Source organism: Salvelinus fontinalis, chromosome 6 (assembly GCF_029448725.1).
Source record: "Salvelinus fontinalis isolate EN_2023a chromosome 6, ASM2944872v1, whole genome shotgun sequence".
Classification (NCBI taxonomy): Eukaryota; Metazoa; Chordata; class Actinopteri; order Salmoniformes; family Salmonidae; genus Salvelinus; species Salvelinus fontinalis.
In genome coordinates, this window is record NC_074670.1 from 17792468 (window position 1) to 17814461 (window position 21994).

Below are 21994 nucleotides of genomic sequence, written 5' to 3' on the forward strand. Positions count from 1 at the left end.
TACTATGGTTACTACACAATAGGAGACGGGACAGGGGGCTGTGTAAAGGGGGAATAAAAAACGAAAGGAGAGAGTAGGGAGGTGGTTTGCAGAACCGCTTGACTGGACACACTGTAGCTAGCTCCCCCGATACTGGGCAGAGTAAAGGAGAGAGGTAGACCGAGAGAGAGGTGGAAGCAGAAGAAACGGGGTAGGCCTCGGCCTAGGTTTTAGGGGAAACGTTTATACACAAAGAAGAACCCTGTTCTATGCATGAATAGAATGGATACGGAAACTTTGAGAATGCACTATTATCTAGGCTATAATGGCATGATGCAGTTCGATGCTGTTTGACTACACGTTGGGCTGCATGCTGTAGCCATGTGCCCATCAATACAATGATGGGGAGAAGTTACAGAACAAAGGGAGAAAAGGTAAGATTCTGTAACTTGAGAGTTATTGTGTGTATAAAGGATCCATGTAAAGTAGCCTATAGTGGGCTAATGCACAGTTAAAGTGAAAAGTAGCCTATAGTAGGCGAATGCACAATGATCCTACATTGGAGTGGGGGAAGATAAAACTGGAAAAGGGACTTCTCTCCTTCCCTCCCCTCCCTCTTCTGAGTGTTGGCCCTCTCTGCGCCTCTTCGTTCTCCCTGCCTCCCTTTCTTCTCGCTCCCCCATTCCTTAAGAATATGCAAATCACGCCCTCCTCGCCCTCTCTTTCTCTCTCCCTCGAAGTGCATCCCTTGCTCGCCCTCAGTAGATTTTGTGACTGTACCGACCGCAAAAAGTGCAAGTCGTCTTGACGGAGGAAGGGGGAGAAAGAGAAGGGGGTGGGGAAGAGGCAAACGTACGCATCAATTCGTACAGTCTTCAGCGGCACCCCGTTTTTTTTCCTGCAACGATTTGGGAAGGAGAGAGAAAATTCTGCATTATTTGCGGAACCGTTGCAATATGATCTAGCAGCCTCTGTTTATAGGTGCGCGTGCTGCTCCTATGTGTGTATGTCAACGTACAGTATAAACCGAGAGAGACGGTTAAAGAAAGGGAGAGTGAAAGGGAACACGCATCGCTGGATATCAGGTAAGGAGAAGGGAAAATGGATGCTTATATATTTTTGCTATTCTTGTTGGCCACGTTTGTGTCTTCCCCCCTTTCTTTGTGCGTTAATAATCATGCGTTATGTGTAATTCATTCCCGGGTAAAATGTGTGTTAGGTTACAACGCACAACAGACGTACTCACATTCCAACGAGAAAAGGCGTCTCGGTGAGTTGGTAAAGAATGCCATTCGCCATTCTATTCCGAATTATTTTTTCAAGACATGGAGAAAAAAAATAGTACCCTATGGGAGAAACACAACAGGCATAGATAGACACAGGACCCATTCTAATCTGCATTATCAGTGTTAGCCAATATGTGCTATTACACATAGCGTCTACATCGTCGGTCTAGTCTATTCCGATGTAGCTCGCTTGTTGTACAGAATAGTAGAGCCGGTCGCATCTGCCTGTGTATCAATAACAGTAGCGGGAGAAGAAAGAAAGAGAACCGTTGCGGTGCCTGCTTCTCGGTGTCTGCTTCTCGGTGTCTGTCGGTGATGTGAGTTGTGTAACTGCATACTTACACGGGCTAAAGACATGCTGCGATTCATCACATATTTAATTTGAATGATTTCATGTGTTTGAGAGCGAGAAACAGTTAATTTGCACATATGTGTGTGTCTGTGTTTGACCATTGCTGTACATTGTGTGATTATTATAAGCTATGGTAAATGCTGTTTGCTTTTAGTGTTGATGGACCACAGCCAGGGACCAGCAAATGAATCCATGAATAGTAGCAGCCAGTCACCTGTGACTAAGATATACACTGACTGTATACAGTATCTGTGTCATTGGGATCCTTAGCCTCCCTCCTCTGCTTTACATTGGGCCCATAGGCCTACACTCTCCAAATATTGATTCCGTAGTACAAGTGATGGCTCAATGTTTATCATTGAGTGTGTAGAATTGTGAATTCTTTAACTATTGCAACATAGTAGACAACATGTCTATGGGAAAAGTCACTATAGCGCTATGCACATTGCACATGTAAAGGAGGGGGTTCTGTGAACCAAGATAGCTTGATGACTGATGAGTAGCCTAGTCTGAGACGTGGACTTGTGTTAGCTCTCCGGGCTAATGCCTAGGCTTTAGCTCAGCAGGATAACAGAGTCTTGTGGCACTTAGTCCAGGTTCAAAGCCAGTCGGTCCCACACACTCACCTGATGTTGAATTCATGCTAACTGACTATACACTGTGTGTGTCTGTGTGTGAATCTGTAACTAACAGCTGTAACTGTTTGTATACAGTGTGTGAGTGTATGAATAAGTCAACATATGCAGTATGCACTAAAAATTTATATATGTAGTAATGGTGCCACCATCGGATTTACTGTACCTGTGATAATTCAAACACACACACACACCCACACACACTGAATCTGTGTGTTTACTGCTCGATGGGTTGAAGACAAGGGCCTTCATTGTCAGTGCTAACTACCCAGCTAAATATATCCCTTCATTTCACCCAGTGTGTCACTATTCTATTTATATCCTCATTCAGTATACATGAGCTTGACTGGGTGAATGGGTGAATGAGTTGGACATGTAAAACCTGTGTCATATTTCATAGTCTACTACCCTAATGAATGAAGGGGTGAATGAGTTGGACCTGTACAACCTGTGTGATATTTCATAGTCTACTACCCTAATGAATGAAGGGGTGAATGAGTTGGACCTGTACAACCTGTGTCATATTTCATAGTCTACTACCCTAATGAATGAAGTGGTGAATGAGTTGGACCTGTACAACCTGTGTCATATTTCATAGTCTACTACCCTAATTAATGAAGTGGTGAACGAGTTGGACCTGTACAACCTGTGTCATATTTCATAGTCTACTACCCTAATGAATGAAGTGGTGAATGAGTTGGACCTGTACAACCTGTGTCATATTTCATAGTCTACTACCCTAATTAATGAAGTGGTGAATGAGTTGGACCTGTACAACCTGTGTCATATTTCATAGTCTACTACCCTAATGAATGAAGGGGTGAATGAGTTGGACCTGTAAAACCTGTGTCATATTTCAGTCTACTATCCTAATGAATGAAGGGGTGAATGAGTTGGAACTGTAAAACCTGTATCATATTTCAGTCTACTACCCTAATGAATGAAGGGGTGAATGAGTTGGACCTGTACAACCTGTTATATTTCATAGTCTACTACCCTAATTAATGAAGTGGTGAATGAGTTGGACCTGTATCATATTTCATAGTCTACTACCCTAATGAATGAAGGGGTGAATGAGTTGGACATGTAAAACCTGTATCATATTTCATAGTCTACTACCCTAATGAATGAAGGGGTGAATGAGTTGGACCTGTACAACCTGTATCATATTTCATAGTCTACTACCCTAATGAATGAAGGGGTGAATGAGTTGGACCTGTACAACCTGTGTCATATTTCATAGTCTACTACCCTAATGAATGAAGGGGTGAATGAGTTGGACCTGTACAACCTGTGTCATATTTCATAGTCTACTACCCTAATGAATGAAGTGGTGAATGAGTTGGACCTGTACAACCTGTGTCATATTTCATAGCCTACTACCCTAATGAATGAAGGGGTGAATGAGTTGGACCTGTACAACCTGTGTCATATTTCAGTCTACTACCCTAATGAATGAAGGGGTGAATGAGTTGGAACTGTAAAACCTGTATCATATTTCAGTCTACTATCCTAATGAATGAAGGGGTGAATGAGTTGGACCTGTACAACCTGTTATATTTCATAGTCTACTACCCTAATTAATGAAGTGGTGAATGAGTTGGACCTGTATCATATTTCATAGTCTACTACCCTAATGAATGAAGGGGTGAATGAGTTGGACATGTAAAACCTGTATCATATTTCATAGTCTACTACCCTAATGAATGAAGGGGTGAATGAGTTGGACCTGTACAACCTGTATCATATTTCATAGTCTACTACCCTAATGAATGAAGGGGTGAATGAGTTGGACCTGTACAACCTGTGTCATATTTCATAGTCTACTACCCTAATGAATGAAGGGGTAAATGAGTTGGACCTGTACAACCTGTGTCATATTTCATAGTCTACTACCCTAATGAATGAAGGGGTGAATGAGTTGGACATGTAAAACCTGTATCATATTTCATAGTCTACTACCCTAATGAATGAAGTGGTGAATGAGTTGGACCTGTATCATATTTCATAGTCTACTACCCTAATGAATGAAGGGGTGAATGAGTTGGACCTGTACAACCTGTGTCATATTTCATAGTCTACTACCCTAATGAATGAAGGGGTGAATGATTTGGACCTGTACAACCTGTGTCATATTTCATAGTCTACTACCCTAATGAATGAAGGGGTGAATGAGTTGAACATATATGTTGCATGTCATGGTCAAGTACCTGTATCTATTAGTGATGGGGGAAAATCAGTTACATATTGGGATATTATTTTTGACGATATATTGTATCGCATTGTTTTGACAATATTGCAATATTATTTTCCCATGACTGATCAAAACTCGCTTTCTCATGGTCTGTTGTCTGAGCAATATTTTTGGAACATCGATTCACAATAAAACAACAGTGTCGATGCGCAAAACATAGAATCGTGAGAATTGCAATACATATCGTATCACCACATGATAATATCGTATCGTGAGGTCCCTAGTAATTCCCAGCCCTAGAATCTATGAATGAATGAATTATCAGACTGTTAACCCCATGCAGGTTTGGGTCTGGGGTAGAGGTCGACCGATTATGATTCTTCAACGCCGATACCGATTATTGGAGGACCAAAAAAAGCCGATACCAAATAATCGGCCGATTTTTTAAATATATTTGTAATAATGACAATTACAACAATACTGAATGAACACTTATTTTAACTTAATATAATACATCAATAAAATCAATTTAGCCTCAAATAAATAATGAAACATGTTCAATTTGGTTTAAATACTGCATAAACAAAGTGTTGGAGAAAAAAGTAAAAGTGCAATATGTGCCATGTAAGAAAGTAATGTTTTTACGTTCCTTGCTCAGAACATGAGAACATATGAAAGCTGGTGGTTCCTTTTAACATGAGTCTTCAATATTCCCAGGTAAGAAGTTTTAGGTTGTATTTATTATAGGAATTATAGGACTATTTCTCTCTATACCATTTGTATTTCATATACCTTTGACTATTGGATGTTCTTATAGGCACTTTAGTATTGCCAGTGGAACAGTATAGCTTCCGTCCCTCTCCTCGCCCCTACCTGGGCTCGAACCAGGAACACGTCGACAACAGCCACCCTCGAAGCAGCGTTACCCATGCAGAGCAAGGGGAACAACTACTCCAAGTCTCAGAGCGAGTGACGTTTGAAACGCTATTAGCGCGCACCCCGCTAACTAGCTAGCCATTTCACATCAGCTACACCAGCCTAATCTCGGGAGTTGATGTGCTTGAAGTCATAAACAGTGCAATGCTTGAAGCACAGCAAAGAGCTGCTGGCAAAATGCACGAAAGTGCTGTTTGAATGAATGCTTACGAGCCTGCTGGTGCCTACCATCGCTCAGTCAGACTGCTCTATCAAATCATAGACTTAATTATAACATAAAAACACACAGAAATACGAGCCTTAGGTCATTAATATGGTCGAATCCGGAAACTATCATCTCGAAAACAAGACATTTATTCTTTCAGTGAAATACAGAACCGTTCCGTATTTTATCTAACGGGTGGCATCCATAAGTCTAAATATTCCTGTTTCATTGCACAACCTTCAATGTTATGTCATAATTACGTAAAATTCTGGCAAATTAGGTGGCCCAACCTGTGTCATATTTCATAGTCTACTACCCTAATGAATGAAGGGGTGAATGAGTTGGACATGTAAAACCTGTATCATATTTCATAGTCTACTACCCTAATGAATGAAGGGGTGAATGAGTTGGGCCTGTACAACCTGTGTCATATTTCATAGTCTACTACCCTAATGAATGAAGGGGTGAATGAGTTGGACATGTAAAACCTGTATCATATTTCATAGTCTACTACCCTAATGAATGAAGGGGTGAATGAGTTGGACCTGTACAACCTGTGTCGTACTGTTCCATATACCCTGACTCTGCGTGCAATGAACGCAAGAGAAGTGACACAATTTCACCTGGTTAATATTGCCTGCTAACCTGGATTTCTTTTAGCTAAATATGCAGGTTTAAAAATATATACTTCTGTGTATTGATTTTAAGAAAGGCATTGATGTTTATGGTTAGGTACACATTGGAGCAAGGACAGTCCTTTTTCGCGAATACGCACTGCATCGATTATATGCAACGCAGGACATGCTAGATAAACTAGTAATATCATCAACCATGTGTAGTTAACTAGTGATTATGATTGATTGTTTTTTATAAGATAAGTTTAATGCTAGCTAGCAACTTACCTTGGCTTACTGCATTCGCGTAACAGGCAGGCTCCTCGTGGAGTGCAATGAGAGGCAGGTGGTTAGAGCGTTGGACTAGTTAACTGTAAGGTTGCAAGATTGAATCCCCGAGCTGACAAGGTAAAAATCTGTCATTCTGCCCCTGAACAAGGCAGTTAACCCACCGTTCGTAGGCCGTCATTGAAAATGTGTTCTTTACTGACTTGCCTAGTTAAATAAAGATTAAATAAAGGTGTCAAAAAATACAGATTTCCGACTGTTATGAAAACTTGAAATCGGCCCTAATTAATCGGCCATTCCGATTAATCGGTCGACCTCTAGTCTGGGGCTAGGCTCCTGTAGGGTAGGTAAGGAGCTAATGTGGTTCTGGTATAGCCCCGCTGGTTACCTGAGGTTCAGTATCGAATAGAGATGACTATAACAGCTTAAACCCTTTCTGACCCAGGCTTAAATAACAACTGAGTGGATTCTGAACTCAAACACACATCCAATTGCTTTGGGAAGGTGCTGTACATTATCCAAGTACCAATGTTCATCAACATAAGGGAATAATCTGTGCACACAATATTTTCTTCCAAATGTGTTTATTGTCATACACAACAGTATCTATACATCTGTGTACAGATTCCATGTCCTTAAAGGAAAACCACACAAAACTATATTTTGGTATTATTTTCATTAGTCCATTGTTGATATAGGCAGTATGAATCAAAATGCATCATACCGGCTGTATTTCTGTTTTTTAAAGTCATATATCTTGAAAACTTGATTTCTGACATGCAAAACATTTTGGGACTATATCAACAATGGACTAATGAAACAAATATCAAAATATTGTTTTGTGTGGAGTTTTCCTTTAACTGTGATTCTTCAGAATGAACTGAACTGCGGTGTATTACTCATCAAAGCATCCATTCAGTATTGAAGTGTGATATGAGTCAGATATCGTTTTTCCTGTAGCATCGCTGTGTTGACTCAAAGCCATGCCTAGTTAATCAGTCCACCATTGCAATGAATTCCCTCAAACTGTAGTTGTAATGTTGATGTTACTGTTCGATATTGATTATTCAATATTTATCCTTCGATATGTGTACAGCATTTGTTATTATGATTGATGGTGCACTGTAACGTGTCCTGTAAAATAATGTGTTGTTTTATGGTTGTTGTATCATTGTATTTTATTTGTATGGGGTTTTCTGATGCTACCTAATTCAATGGGACTGGCCTGGTTAGGTAGAGAATTCATCATTGTGGTGTTTTTTCCAGGTTGTAGAAGCTCAGATGGTGGTGAGGTGATTTTCAGTCCTACAGAGAAAGACAAGGACACCACTTCATTCACTGCTATGGCCTGTGGGGAGGGATGGACATCATAAAGGAGTAACGATGAAAACTCGAACTCACAAAGAATCGGTATGAACTGTTTCAATGGCTTCCTTCATCTCAACCTTGTTCCCCTGTGTAGCTGAGTGTGCATGTGTGGCTCAGATTGCAGATGTCTTTATTGTTATTATCTTGTATTATATTGCACAGAGATGGATAGTGATGTTATATTTGACATAATTTATAATGAATAAGACTTTTGAAGTTAAGATATTCTGTGTGTATATTCTGTGTGGACATTGATGTCATAATTATTCCTCTCTCTGTTCTCTTTTCTCCTCGTTCTTGCCGCCTTCTACCCTCCCAATTCCTCTTCTCCTCTCTCCTTTCCCTCATCATGCTCTTACCTCCCCCACCCATTACTGATCCTCTCTCCTTTCTCCCTCATTCCTGCCCCCTCCATATTTCATCATCCTTCGTTCCCCCTTACCCTTCCTGATCCCCTTTCCCCTCCTTTCTGCCCTCTCTATCCCTCACATTTTTATTTTCCCCTCCTCCTCCTTGGTTTTGTCCTCTACTGTTCTCTTTACTTATGTTTTGACCCCTTTACCTCCCTCTACCCCCCTCGACCCCCATTTACCTCTCTCTACCCACCTCTACCCACTCTACCACCTTTACCCACCTCTACCCCCCTTTAACCACTCTCTACCTCCCTTTACCCTGCTTTACCCCCCTCATACCCCATTTCCCCTTCTTGCTCTTCGTTTGTTCCTCCTCTCTCCTTTTCTCCTCCTTCTTGCCCCTTCCACCCCTGGCGGGTCAGATGCCAATGCGCAGTGGGCGGAGACGGGGAGGAAGCAACGAGGAGAGGAGGGGTAGACGCCCGCATCCCAGCCCTTGTGCAGAACGAAACGACAGGCAGACGGTGAGAGCCGATCATGTTTTATGTCTGTTTTTTTTCGTGTTCTCCCTAAGAAACTCTTGTTATCTTGTCCCTCCGTCTCTAGTAATGGCAGTCTCTTTCTCCTTATGGCTGTGTTTGTCATGTAATCTTTCCATCTATATTTGTCTATAGGAAAGTGTGTGTGTGTGTGTGTGTGTGTGTGTGTGTGTGTGTGTGTGTGTGTGTGTGTGTGTGTGTGTGTGTGTGTGTGTGTGTGTGTGTGTGTGTGTGTGTGTGTGTGTGTGTGTGTGTGTGAGAAGAGGCTGTCAGTCATTAGATATTGATCTACATATAATCCTTAATGAAGTCGTGTGTCTGTGTGCCTGTATGAGTCATCACCACCATGGTTGCCTTATACGTACAATTGTAGTGCCAATGTGGTGTTTTATACTGCTTTACCTGCAGTGTCATCTCTGTGAGTTTGTCTTTCTTACTTAAAAAAATTATATGCATGCATATTCTGTATCGTAGCAAAGAGCTGCTGGCGAGGAATTGGCTGTCAGTCGCTTCAATCACAGATCGCAAGGCCATGATTCGTCAGAGAGTGAAGGGGAGGAACTTGTGCCTCCACCAAAGAGGCAGAAAGTCCAGGTTAGTGTAACGTGATGTTGAACTGCACCACTAGGTTGAATTAGGATGTTTTAATGTCAACATTTAATTAATTTATACTTTCCTCATATTCACCTTATGTCATCAGGATTCTTCCTCTGCCACCAACCCACCGACTTCAACTCATTCAACTGACAGTACTCCCCCCACTATACCGCCCCCACCCTCGGCTCCCAGACAGTCACGTGACAGTGACAACGAGGATGGCCAATCCCAGGGCAGTAGGAGCTCAGTTGTAGGGAGCTTGGCCAATAGTCTGAGCAGCGGGCGGGACATCGACCAGGACAATCGATCTTCCTCCCCGAGTCTCTCAGCCTCCCCTCCAGCCAGTTTAGACTCTGACTCTGATGGTCCAGACTCACCAAAGCAAGGAGAGGGGGAACGGGAGAAAAGGAAAGAGGGAGGAGTGGGGAAGACAGGAGGAGAGGAAAGGAGAGCAGCCAGAGAGGGGAGAGGGGATGAGTCTTGCGGAGATGGAGAAAGGAAGGATGGAGGAATGGAGGACAGTCCTTCTCTGAAGCTGCCATCCTCCTCCATCTCTTCCTCTGCTCCTGTTACCTCTCTCCGCGGAGCAGGAGATTCAGCCAATGACAGCAATAGTGGCAGGAAGTCCTATTTCTCACAGGACTCCAAACTGGTGAGCAAGATGGAGTATGGACCGGCCAGCGCTGACACTGTGCACAGTGGCAATCGAATGAACTCCAAAGCTAAAGCACAGTGCGTGACCAAGGCAACTGTCGCCGGGGGAGACTATCCCCACGGCAACCCCAACATTCCACACCCCCCTCCACCACCCCTTCCTCCTCCACCAGCGCTGAAACCCTTAGAACTAGGGGGGCAGAACCTGCCCTCAGAAGTCAAGGTAGAGAGAGAGAAAATGGAGAAAGGTGAGAAACTGATGGACAACAAGACGGCTCCTCCCTCTCTGTTACCCCAAACCAGCCCCTTACCACCCTCCCAGCCCCCGCCCCACCCCCACCACTACAGCCCCACCGGATGGCAGGGAGGCACCGCAACCGGTTGCCAGGGGAGCTGGGGCTACAACCGTTACTCTGGTAACCACCAAACTCACCAGCCGCAGCACCAACCCCCAGTGCAGCAGCAGCAACTGCCATCCGTCTACAACCCCCCTTCCTCCCGTCATTCGTCCTCCTCCCACCCCCCTTACCTCCCCCACCCCCACAAGGAGTACCTCCCCAGGTACGCTTCCGGGGGAGGGGAAAGGGAGAGGGGGGCGGCCGGCGAGAGGGAGAGGGGGGGAGTGAGGGTGGAGTATGGGGGGAGGGAGATAGGTAGGGATTTCTCGGCTGGTAGTGGTAGTAACAGCAGCACTTCTGGTGGGATGGGGGGTCCTAATGGGGTCCAAGGGAGGGAGTTTGGGGGTCAGAACCGGGAGTACCCAGGCCTGGGACCTCAGGGCTCTGGGAGAGACCCCCCCATGGGTCCTGGGGGAAGAGAATTTGGACCAGGGGGGTTCAGAGAAAGAGAGAGGGATAGAGATAGAGAGAGGGAGGGAGAGAGGGATGTAGGAGGAAGGGAGTTTCCTTTACAGAATCGTAATGAGAATCAGAACAGAGAGTTTGGACCCACCGGTGCTGGGGTAGGAAGGGGGCATCCCAGAGACAAAGACGGGGGGCGGTGGGGCGAGTTTGGAGGCCAGATGAGAGAGGCGGGGGGCAATGGTAATCCCAATAATAACCCCCTCCCCCTAGGAAACCCCCCAAGCTCGACCAGTGGGTTACCTGCAGCCCCCATGCTAAACCGCGACCCCCCTTCCTCACCCCAAAACAACCCCAGCCACCCTACCCTACCCCCCCACCCACATCCTCAAAGCACCTCCAAACGAGACTACCCCCCATCGATGGACCAGGCACAGACAAGGCACAGTCCCCCCTCTGGACCAGAACACTTCCACAGAGAGTACCCTCCTGGGGCCAAGGACTATCCCCATGGTGGTCCACCCTCCACCGGCCCAGCCCGTGAGTACCCCAGCCCTCCCGGTATGACTCCAAACCTGGGCCGAGACTACCCAGGTGGACCTCAGATACCCCACCTGCCCCACCCCCACTTTCCAGCCCAGCAGCCCAGAGACAGGGACCGAGAGAGGGACACCAACCAGCGAGAGTCGTCTCTGTACCAAAACCGTGGCGGTCCCCCCCAACCCCCATCCCTTTCTCCCTCCTCTTCCTCCTCCACTCCTCATGGACACCCTTCGAATGCTCCTTACCCTCCTCCACCACCTCCTCCCCCTCTCCCCACTCCCCAAACCTCCCTCGCTCAGCCCCAACCTCCCTCTGGCCTGGGACCCAATCACGTTCGTCCGGCAAATTACCCTTCCTCCAATCAGACTCCTGCAACACCCCTCTCTCCTTTACTAAACCCCTCGACCAATCAGATGGGAGGGTTTCCTTCCTACCCGCCAGGCTCCTCCTCCGGGGCCAACATGTCACTTCCTGGTTCAGGTGTGTCACCTGGCTGTCGGCCCTCACCTTTTCACAGCACTTTGAACAGCCACGCCCCCTTCAGCGGCCCCTACCACTCCAATGGGAACAGTGGGAACAACCTGGCCCCGACTAACAGCAATAGTAACAGTAGCAGTGGCAGCAGCCATACCAACTCTCTCTCTCAGTCCCTCTCACCTCAAAACGCCTCAAAAGGACCCCCACCTCTTAGTAACCCCGGCAACAACAATGGCACTTCGGCCCCTGGCTGTAGCTCCTCACTTCCTAGAGATGGGCATTCTGATTCGTCCACAGGTCCACCTCCCCCACCTGTCATCAAGGAGGAACCAATAGAGGAGAGGGAGGAGAGTGAAAGCCCACCTCCTGTTTTGAGAAGTCCCTCCCCTGAGCCCAAGCCGGTGGACATTCCGATCCACGCCAGCCAATCAGCACGGTGAGATGGGATAGGTGTCATAGCAACAGAAGGGCTCCATCATATGTCACTCTAACAACAGTTTTTGTCACTGGAACTTATCATAATATGTCAGCTATTATTTCTAGATAAAGGGGCTGAGAAATGTATTCCTGTCACAGAAGATGTTTTGTAGATAGGCCTACAGTATATCAAAGACAACAGCACCTATCACAGAAGATGTTTTGTAGATAGGCCTACAGTATATCAAAGACAACAGCACCTATCACAGAAGATGTTTTATAGATAGGCCTACAGTATATCAAAGACAACAGCACCTATCACAGAAGATGTTTTGTAGATAGGCCTACAGTATATCAAAGACAACAGCACCTATCACAGAAGATGTTTTATAGATAGGCCTACAGTATATCAAAGACAACAGCACCTATCACAGAAGACATTGCCAGATAATAAAGATAGTATCATCATATGGGAACAAAATCCGATGCATAAATTGGTTATATTTTGCTGATGTGGTTCTAGGTTCCACAGGGTTCTAGATCGGGGCAGTGGAAACTCCTGCGCCCGCAGCGACGTTCTCTTCGTCCCCCTGGACGGCTCCAAACTGTGGAAGAAGAGGAACGAGGTGATCGAGAGAGCCCGGAGAGAGGTGGAGCAGAGGGCCAGAGACCTGAGGGAGAAAGAGCGGGAACGAGAGAGGGAGAGAGAGAGGGAGCGGGACCTGGAGAGGCATCTACAAGTGAGTATAATGAGGCAGGGAGGGGGAGGCGATGAGCGAGGGAGACGGACACAATGCTCAATTTCCTTCTCCTTTTTGTCTCTTTAAATGCTACCTCTCTCCCGTTCCCTCTCTCCCTGCAGCAACAGAAGGACAATAACAATGCAAATATACAACGCCAGGGATCCTCTCTCTTCTTCCCCTCCTCCTCCTCCATCCTCCTAGACCCTAACTCCTCTTCTTCTAACCCTGGGTCTCACCCTCAACCTCACCCCCAGCAGCACCACTCCCACCCTCACCCCCACGCTCACCTCCACCCCTCCCATCTCCACCCCTCCCTCTCTCAACACATCCCACACTCCCTCCTCATGCAGTCAATGGGGGGTTCAACGGTGGTTGGCCCACAGGGGGCTCTGGGGATAGGGTTAGGAGGGCCGTACCTGGGCCCTGACACCCCCGCACTGCGGACCCTGAGCGAGTACGCCCGGCCCCACGCCATGTCCCCCCTCGGGGCTAGTCGCCAACACCAACACCCACATGTCCACCATCATGGCCACCCTCATGGCCACCCCCATGTCCACCCCTCCTTCTTCCTCCCCCAGTTCCAGAACCATGCTCTGGCCCACCCACATCACATGCCTGCTGATGCAGCCACAGCGGCAGCCATCTTGGGTTTCCTCTATGGGGGCAGTATGGAGGGAGGGCCAGGGGGGCATGGAGGAGGACATGGGGGGATGGGTGGTGCAGGGTTAGGGGGGATGGGGTTTCCCCATGCAGTGGCAGCCCACCGTGAGCGCATGAAGCCGGGGTTTGAGTTTAAGAGTGAGGACAGGGTGTACCAGCCGGGCTCCTTGGGAGATCCTACGGCTCTCGCCCTCGCCCACTCCCACTCGCATGCCCACGCACATGCACATGCTCACTCCCTACTGCTGGGGGGAGGGGGTGGAGGTGAGGTGTCCATTTACGGCACCCCTCCTCCCCAGGCTCCTCCACCCCCACCACCGCCCCTCCAGAACCCAGCGTTAGCCCCAGTGAGTCGCCTCCCTAACCCTCCTCCCGCCCCTCAGTCCCTCTCCAACCCTCCCCCCTTCTCCCTGCTTCCTCCCTCGCTACCCTCTCACCCTGCACCAGCCCCTCCACCCCCGGCCCCCGCAGCTGCACCTCTGCCCGCTCCTCCTCCACCCTCCTCCAACCCTGTTTCATCCCTCCATCACCCCGCACCGCACTCCTTTCCCAGCTCCCTCCCCCCATCTCACCCCCCACCTGCCCCGGCCCCGGTGACCGCCCCTCCTGAGACCTACCCCCCTCCTACTCGCTCCCCCACCACCTCTGAGAGAGAGAGGAGTGGAGAGAGGGAGAGAGAAAGAGAGCGAGACAGAGCGGGGCTGCCAGCCGTTGGAGAGAGGGGACGAGAGAGGGAGCGAGAGAGAGAAAGAGAAAGAGAAAGAGGGGGAAGCAATGGAAGTGGTGGAAGTGGTGGAAGTGGAGGAGGAGAGATTCCGGGGCGTCTTCAGATGTTGAACGTCACGCCTCATCATCACCAGCACTCACACATCCACTCCCACCTGCACCTGCACCAGCAAGACACAGGTACCCACTGCTGCTAACACTACCACAGTTGTGATCTTGTACTGTGTTCTACACACTACTATTTAGTGCTCTTTTGAGCTGGGCCTGAGAAAGCTCATCCTGTCTGTTACAGATGTTGATGTTAACGTGGTTGTTGATTCTGTGACTCTTATTAAATATCTCCTTGTGTTTCCTGTTACATCATTGGCCCCTAGCGGCGGGCGGGGTGCACCCCCTGATGGACCCGTTGGCGTCGGGGTCTCCCCTGGCCCGCCTGCCCTACCCAGGGGCAACGCTGGGCACCCCCATCCTGGCACACCCCCTCACTGAAAGCGAGGTGCTACGACAACAGCTCTTCGGTGAGGAAAGGCTTGTTTTTTCAGTCTGTTTGTTTATTTTTCTGCCTGTCTGTCTGTCTGTCTGTCTGTGTTGTATCATGAATATGATACCTAACTATCTTTCTGTCACTATCTACCTCACCTCTCTCCTCTTCTCCACTCCTCCTCTCACCTGTCTCTCCTCTTCTCCACTCCTCCTCTCACCTGTCTCCTCTTCTCCACTCCTGCTCTCACCTGTCTCTCCTCTTCTCCACTCACCTCTCTCCTCTTCTCCACTCCTTCTCTCACCTGTCTTTCCTCTTCTCCACTCCTCCTCTCACCTGTCTCTCCCTTCTCCTCCTCTCACCTGTTGCTTCCCTTCTCCACACCTCCCCTCACCTGTCTCTCCTCTTCTCCACTCCTCCTCTCACCTCTCTCCCTTCTCCACTCCTCCTCTCACGTGTCTCTCCTCTTCTCCACTCCTCCTCACCTCTCTCCTCTTCTCCACTCCTTCTCACCTCTCTCCCTTCTCCACTCCTCCTCTCACCTGTCTCTCCTCTTCTCCTCCTCTCATCTGTCTCTCCCCTTCTCCACTCCTCCTCTCACCTGTCTCTCCCTTCTCCACTCCTCCTCTCACCTGTCTCTCCTCTTCTACACTCTCCTCTTCTACACTCCTCCTCTCACCTCTCCACTCCTCCTCTCGCCTGTCTCTCCTCTTCTCCACTCCTCCTCTCACCTGTCTCCCCTCTTCTCCACTCCTCCTCTCACCTGTCTCTCCTCTTCTACACTCTCCTCTTCTACACTCCTCCTCTCACCTCTCTCCCTTCTCCACTCCTCCTCTCGCCTGTCTCTCCTCTTCTCCTCTCACCTGTTTCCCCTCTTCTCCACTCCTCCTCTCGCCTGTCTCTCCTCTTCTCCACTCCTCCTCTCACCTGTCTCTCCTCTTCTACACTCCTCCTCTCACCTGTCTCCCCTCTTCTCCACTCCTCCTCACCTGTCTCTCCCTTCTCCACTCCTCCTCTCGCCTGTCTCTCCTCTTCTCCACTCCTCCTCTCACCTGTCTCCCCTCTTCTCCACTCCTCCTCACCTGTCTCTCCATTCCTCACTCCTCCTCTCACCTGTCTCTCCTCTTCTACACTCCTCCTCTCACCTGTTTCCCCTCTTCTCCACTCCTCCTCTCACCTGTCTCTCCTCTTCTCCACTCCTCCTGTCATCTGTCTCTCCATTCCTCTCACCTGTCTCTCCTCTTCTACACTCCTCCTCTCACCTCTCTCCCTTCTCCACTCCTCCTCTCACCTGTCTCTCCTCTTCTCCACTCCTCCTCTCACCTGTCTCCCCTCTTCTCCACTCCTCCTCACCTGTCTCTCCATTCCTCACTCCTCCTCTCACCTGTCTCTCCTCCTCTCACCTCTCTCCCTTCTCCACTCCTCCTCTCACCTGTCTCCCCTCTTCTCCACTCCTCCTCACCTGTCTCTCCCTTCTCCACTCCTCCTCTCGCCTGTCTCTCCTCTTCTCCACTCCTCCTCTCACCTGTTTCCCCTCTTCTCCACTCCTCCTCACCTGTCTCTCCCTTCTCCACTCCTCCTCTCACCTGTCTCTACTCTTCTCCACTCCTCCTCTCACCTCTCTCCCTTCTCCACTCCTCCTCTCACCTGTCTCCCCTCTTCTCCACTCCTCCTCACCTGTCTCTCCCTTCTCCACTCCTCCTCTCGCCTGTCTCTCCCTTCTCCACTCCTCCTCTCGCCTGTCTCTCCTCTTCTCCACTCCTCCTCTCACCTGTCTCCCCTCTTCTCCACTCCTCCTCACCCGTCTCTCCCTTCTCCACTCCTCCTCTCGCCTGTCTCTCCCTTCTACACTCCTCCTCTCGCCTGTCTCTCCTCTTCTCCACTCCTCCTCTCACCTGTTTCCCCTCTTCTCCACTCCTCCTCTCACCTGTCTCTCCTCTTCTCCACTCCTCCTCTCGCCTGTCTCTCCCTTCTCCACTCCTCCTCTCGCCTGTCTCTCCTCCTCTCACCTGTCTCCCCTCTTCTCCACTCCTCCTCACCTGTCTCTCCCTTCTCCACTCGCCTGTCTCTCCTCTTCTCCACTCCTCCTCTCACCTGTTTCCCCTCTTCTCCACTCCTCCTCACCTGTCTCTCCCTTCTCCACTCCTCCTCTCGCCTGTCTCTCCTCTTCTCCACTCCTCCTCTCACCTGTTTCCCCTCTTCTCCACTCCTCCTCTCGCCTGTCTCCCCCCTTCTCCACTCCTCCTCTCGCCTGTCTCCCCCCTTCTCCACTCCTCCTCTCGCCTGTCTCTCCTCTTCTCCACTCTTCCTCTCACCTGTCTCTCCTCTTCTCCACTCCTCCTCTCACCTGTCTCTCCTCTTCTCCACTCCTCTCATCTGTCTCTCCCCTTCTCCACTCCTCCTCTCGCCTGTCTCTCCTCTTTTCCACTCCTCCTCTCACCTGTCTCTCCTCTTCTCCACTCCTCCTCTCACCTGTCTCTCCTCTTCTCCACTCCTCCTCTCATCTGTCTCTCCCCTTCTCCACTCCTCCTCTCTCCTCTTCTCCCTTTCCTCTTCCCTTTTCCTTCCCCCTCCAGGTGCTCCGTTCCGTGAGCTGCCCCAGCCCTCCTCTCTGACAGGTTCCATGTCAGCGGCCCACCAGCTCCAGGCCATGCAGCAGGCCCAGAGCGCAGAGCTGCAGATCCAGAGACTGGCCCTGGAACAGCAGTGGATCCACCACCACCACCACCACTCCCTCACCCAGGACGAGTACTACAGGTAGCTACTAATGGGACCAGGGGAGCTGGGTGGGGTGTGGGGAGACTGTGTCTGGTGGAGATATGTGTGTGTGTGTGTGTGTGTCATCCTTGACCCTGTCTCATACAGTCTCTTCTCTCTTCCTCAGCCACTTAAAGAAGGAAAGCGACAAGACCCTGTAAGGGAGGAAAAAGAGGGGGAACAAGCCCACGGATGACAAACCCAAAGGAGGAAGAAAGGAGAGAAATATCTGCAAAGGAAGAAGAAAACAACAAAACGGAAGCACTAAAACAATGAAGGAAGCATCATACCATAGGAACCTGAGGAGAAATGAACTGATTGAGAAACCAGATGAAAAAAGGGAGAGAGGGATGAGAGGAGTGAAAACGTTGCTCACAGTCTGTGTTGTCTGTACTATACCATAGCCCCAGACTCTGGGCGCATCACAGCGTATGTTGTTCAACTCCAGTTTTGTATTGTGCCCTGTACAGTATACTAGGTTGGAGCAGCAATATAATGCAGTACAGTCTGGTGTAAATGACCTTATGCCAGGAAGAATGTGTACATGAGGCTCTCTTTTATGTCATTGCATGTAGCTAGGCCCTTATTCTGAACTGGTTGAACTCCTGGTTCTATTTTTAGTAATCACCCTCTCTTTCCTAACGGACGGGTGGTGTATGAGTATGCATGAGATCAGCGATTAAGAAGTGTCATATTATGTTAACGATTAATAGTATTGTTATTGTCTGTTTGTTGATAATTCTATATACATATTATTTGTATTGTTATTTTATTACATTTTCATGGTATGGCGGTTTCTTTAGTTTTTTATTGTGAAACGAGATACAAATGAAGGAAAAAGATAAACGACATCATTTTTGGGGGAAAATATATGGGTCTCTGTGGTTGTGTACAGTATGTTCTCTCCTCTCTCTCTCTCTCTCTACACACAGACACGTGCATTTCTGTCTTGGTTTTTATATAAAACACACATAAAGCATACAGTAACAGTCAAAAGTTTGGACACACCTACTCATTCAAGGGCTTTTCTTTATTTGTAATAGTTTCTACATTGTAGAATAATAGTAAAGATATCAAAACTATGAAATAACACATGGAATCATGTAGTAACCAAAAAAGTGTTAAACAAATCAAATATATATTTGAGATTCTTCAAAGTAGCCACCCTTTGCCTTGATGACAGCTTTGCACACTCATAGCATTCTCTTAACCAGCTTCATGAGTGAGTCAACTGGAATGCATTTAAATTAACAGGTGTTAATTTGTGGAATTTTTTTCCTTAATGCGTTTGAGCCAATCAGTTGTGTTGTGACAAGGTACGGGTGGTATACAGCAGATAGCCCTATTTGGTAAAAGACCAAGTCCATATTATGGCCAAAACAGCTCAAATACGCAAAGAGAAACAACAGTCTATCATTACTCTAAGACATGAATGTCAGTCAATCCGAAAAATGTCAAGACCTTTGAAATTTTCTTCAAGTTCAACCATAAAAACCATCAAGTGCTATGATGAAACTGTCTCTCCTGAGGACCGTCACAGGGAAGGAAGATCCAGAGATATCTCTGCTGCAGAGGATACGTTCAGTTATTGTTATTGTCCTTTAACTGCATCTCAGATTGCAGCTCAAATAAATGCTTCACAGAGTTCAAGTAAAAGACACATCTCAACATCAACTGTTCAGAGAAGACGGCGTGAATCAGGCCTTCATGGTTGACATGCTGCAAAAAAAACACTGCTAAAGGACACCAATAAGAAGAAAAGACGTGCTTGGGCCAAGAAACACAAGCAATTGTCATTAGACCAATGGAAATCTGTCCTTTGGTCTCATGAGTCCATATTTGAGATTTTTTGTTCCAACCGATGTGTCTTGTGAGGTGTAGAGTAGGTGAACGGATGATCTCATGTGTGGTTTCCACCGTGAAGCATGGAGGAGGAGGTGTGATGGTGCTTTTCTGGTGACACTGTCGGTGATTTATTTAGAATTCAAGGCACACTTAACCAGCATGGTTACCACAGCATTCTGCAGCAATACATCATCCCATCTGGTTTGCGCTTAGTGGGACTATCATTTGTTTTTCAACAGGACAATGACTCAAAACACACCTCCAGGCTGTGTAAGAGCTATTTGACCAAGAAGGAGAGTAACAGAGTGCTGCATCAGATGACCTGGCCTCCACAATCACCCAACCTCAACCCATTGAGATGGTTAGGGATGAGTTGGACCGCAGAGTGAAGGAAAAGCAGCCAACAATTGCTCAGCATATGTGGTTAACTCCTTCAAGACTGTTGGCAAAGCATTCCAGATGAAGCTGGTTGAGAGAATGCCAAGAGTGTGCAAAGCTGTCATCAAGGCAAAGAGTGGCTGCTTTGTAGAAATTTAAAATATGTTTTGTTTAACAGTTTTTTTGTTACTACGTGATTCCATGTGTTATTTCATAGTTTATGTCTTCACTATTATTCTACAATGTAGAAAATTAAAAAAATAAAGAAAAACCCTTGAATCAGTAGGCGTCCAAACTTTTGACTGGTACTGTATATCGAATTCCTTTCTTCTCCCTCACCCAACTGTCTCACTCCCTTTCTTTCCCTTCTCCTCTCTCTCTCCTTCCCTCCTTCCCCTCTCATCTTACCTTCCCTCGCCCTCCCTCTCTTCTTCCCCCCCTCTCTCTTTCCCTTTCCTCCCTGTCTCCCTCCCTCCTTCTCGCCCTCTCTCCTTCCCCTCTCATCGCTCCTCTCTCCCTCTCATCTTAGCTTCCCTCGCCCCCTCTCCTCTCCCTCTCTTCTTCCCTCTTCCCCTCTCTCCCCCCCCTCTCTCCTTCCCTTTCCTCCCTCCCTCTGGGTGAGTGTAGCTAATAGGAGACATATGTATGGGATGAGTGTGAGACATGAAAGTTGTGTAGCACCAGTGAGCACCAGCCCTGTACAGCCAACATTCCAGACCACACTGTAAAAGAAAGAAGGAAACTGATAGGAGCTGGAAGCGTATGATTTACCGATGCTGTTAGAAGCTCAGGGCTGAATGTGTTCTAGGCTAAATGTGACAAATGCCTCTGTGCTGTTTAGAATAAATGCTCTTATAGTTTGTATTAATAATGTTTCAACCACAAAGAGGCAACTTCATCCTCTTCATACAGTACATGTGATGGTGTGACTTACAATTCCCTCTTTATACCAAGTGAAGTTAAAACCATGCAATATTTACATGGTAATTGCATATGCAGCTGGACCGTACCATGTTAGCATGCTATGGTCTGACTATTCACATAAAACTATTTTTTTTTTAACCTGTATTTACAGATAGGAACTGACAGGGTGTGTCTTTGCCTTATATTCTGTTTATAGTGCTGTATAGTCAGCCATGTTACCATTCAGAAAAGCTACTGTACTCTGTATTAACCATAGGAATAACATGCATTCAACAAGAGTTCATTAGTAGTAAAGAAGTAAACAGAGGTACATTAGTGGCACACAGTGTTTAACTGGCAAGTGCTATTAGCCTTCTCCTGCCCTCATGTTGAGCTGAGATATTCCATGGTAAGTTGGTTGTGTGGCGTTTAAAGTCACCTTAGATAAGTATGTCAGCAGCATTCCGTATTGTAGCATCTACAGGACGATCCTGACATTCCATTCTGATGACATCAGGGAGATATTCTTAGAGCCATCCTTCACCAGGGCAAGTGAGAAGGACAATGTCAAAGATGTAGAAATAGGTTGCATAGAATAAATAGATGTAATTTTACATGGCCTGTCCATAATTGCAGCTTGTGTAACACACAGAAGTTTCACTAAACAAATTATTACAGTGTAATTACCATTTCATCATGTAATTTCTAAGTAAATGGACATTTATGTACCAGGCTTCCCTCGGCATTCAATCAGGCAAGACTTTCTGCCAATGGTGCTGTGTGTTCTACCGGGAAGTGAACTGCTTATGTGATCACAGAGCCATGGACTGACTGACAGGTTTCCTTGATTATATACTAATTGGAGTCACAGGCGTTTCAATGTTTCTTGTTTTTGCCAATCTGGTGAAGTATTCTCAGTGTCAGTCAAAGGGGGAGCGCTCAGGCTGCATGACACTGAAATCTAATAGCTACTCCCTTAGTCGTAGGAAAACACACATATAAACCCACTCATTAACCCACTCATCCATTCACAAGCTGAGAAATATGCTGTCATGTTGCGCCATGTAATTAAGAACACAGACTCACTTGCACACACACAAAAACACACACACAGAGACCTTTGTGTCTGAGAGAACCCTGAAGGCGATCAACACTACCTCCCAGACTAGCGACAGACACACATACCAGACAGACAGACCAATGACAGACAGACAAACCAGTGAGCTGTGTTGACAGAGAAACCGCCTCACAGATACCAGTGTTT

The 21994-nt window shown here is 47.4% G+C and overlaps 1 protein-coding gene across 3 annotated transcripts; it reads left to right on the forward strand.

Annotated features, from left to right (window-relative positions):
• Positions 1 to 9: 9 nt before the first annotated feature.
• On the forward strand, positions 10 to 21344 carry LOC129857231 (atrophin-1-like). Of its 3 annotated transcripts, none has more exons than XM_055925273.1 (10): positions 10 to 413; positions 7756 to 7899; positions 8633 to 8734; positions 9224 to 9343; positions 9450 to 12256; positions 12761 to 12977; positions 13100 to 14546; positions 14741 to 14884; positions 17424 to 17604; positions 17732 to 21344. In XM_055925273.1, the coding sequence occupies exons 2-10, from the start codon at positions 7873 to 7875 to the stop codon at positions 17763 to 17765; spliced, it is 5079 nt and encodes a 1692-aa protein (XP_055781248.1). In that variant the 5' UTR covers positions 10 to 413; positions 7756 to 7872; the 3' UTR covers positions 17766 to 21344. The 3 variants fall into 3 exon arrangements, with proteins under 3 accessions (XP_055781248.1, XP_055781249.1, XP_055781247.1); XM_055925272.1 differs by lacking the exon at positions 10 to 413 and adding an exon at positions 436 to 1064; XM_055925274.1 differs by lacking the exons at positions 10 to 413; positions 17732 to 21344 and adding an exon at positions 434 to 1064 and having other exon boundaries at positions 14728 to 14884; positions 17424 to 17512.
• Positions 21345 to 21994: the final 650 nt, after the last annotated feature.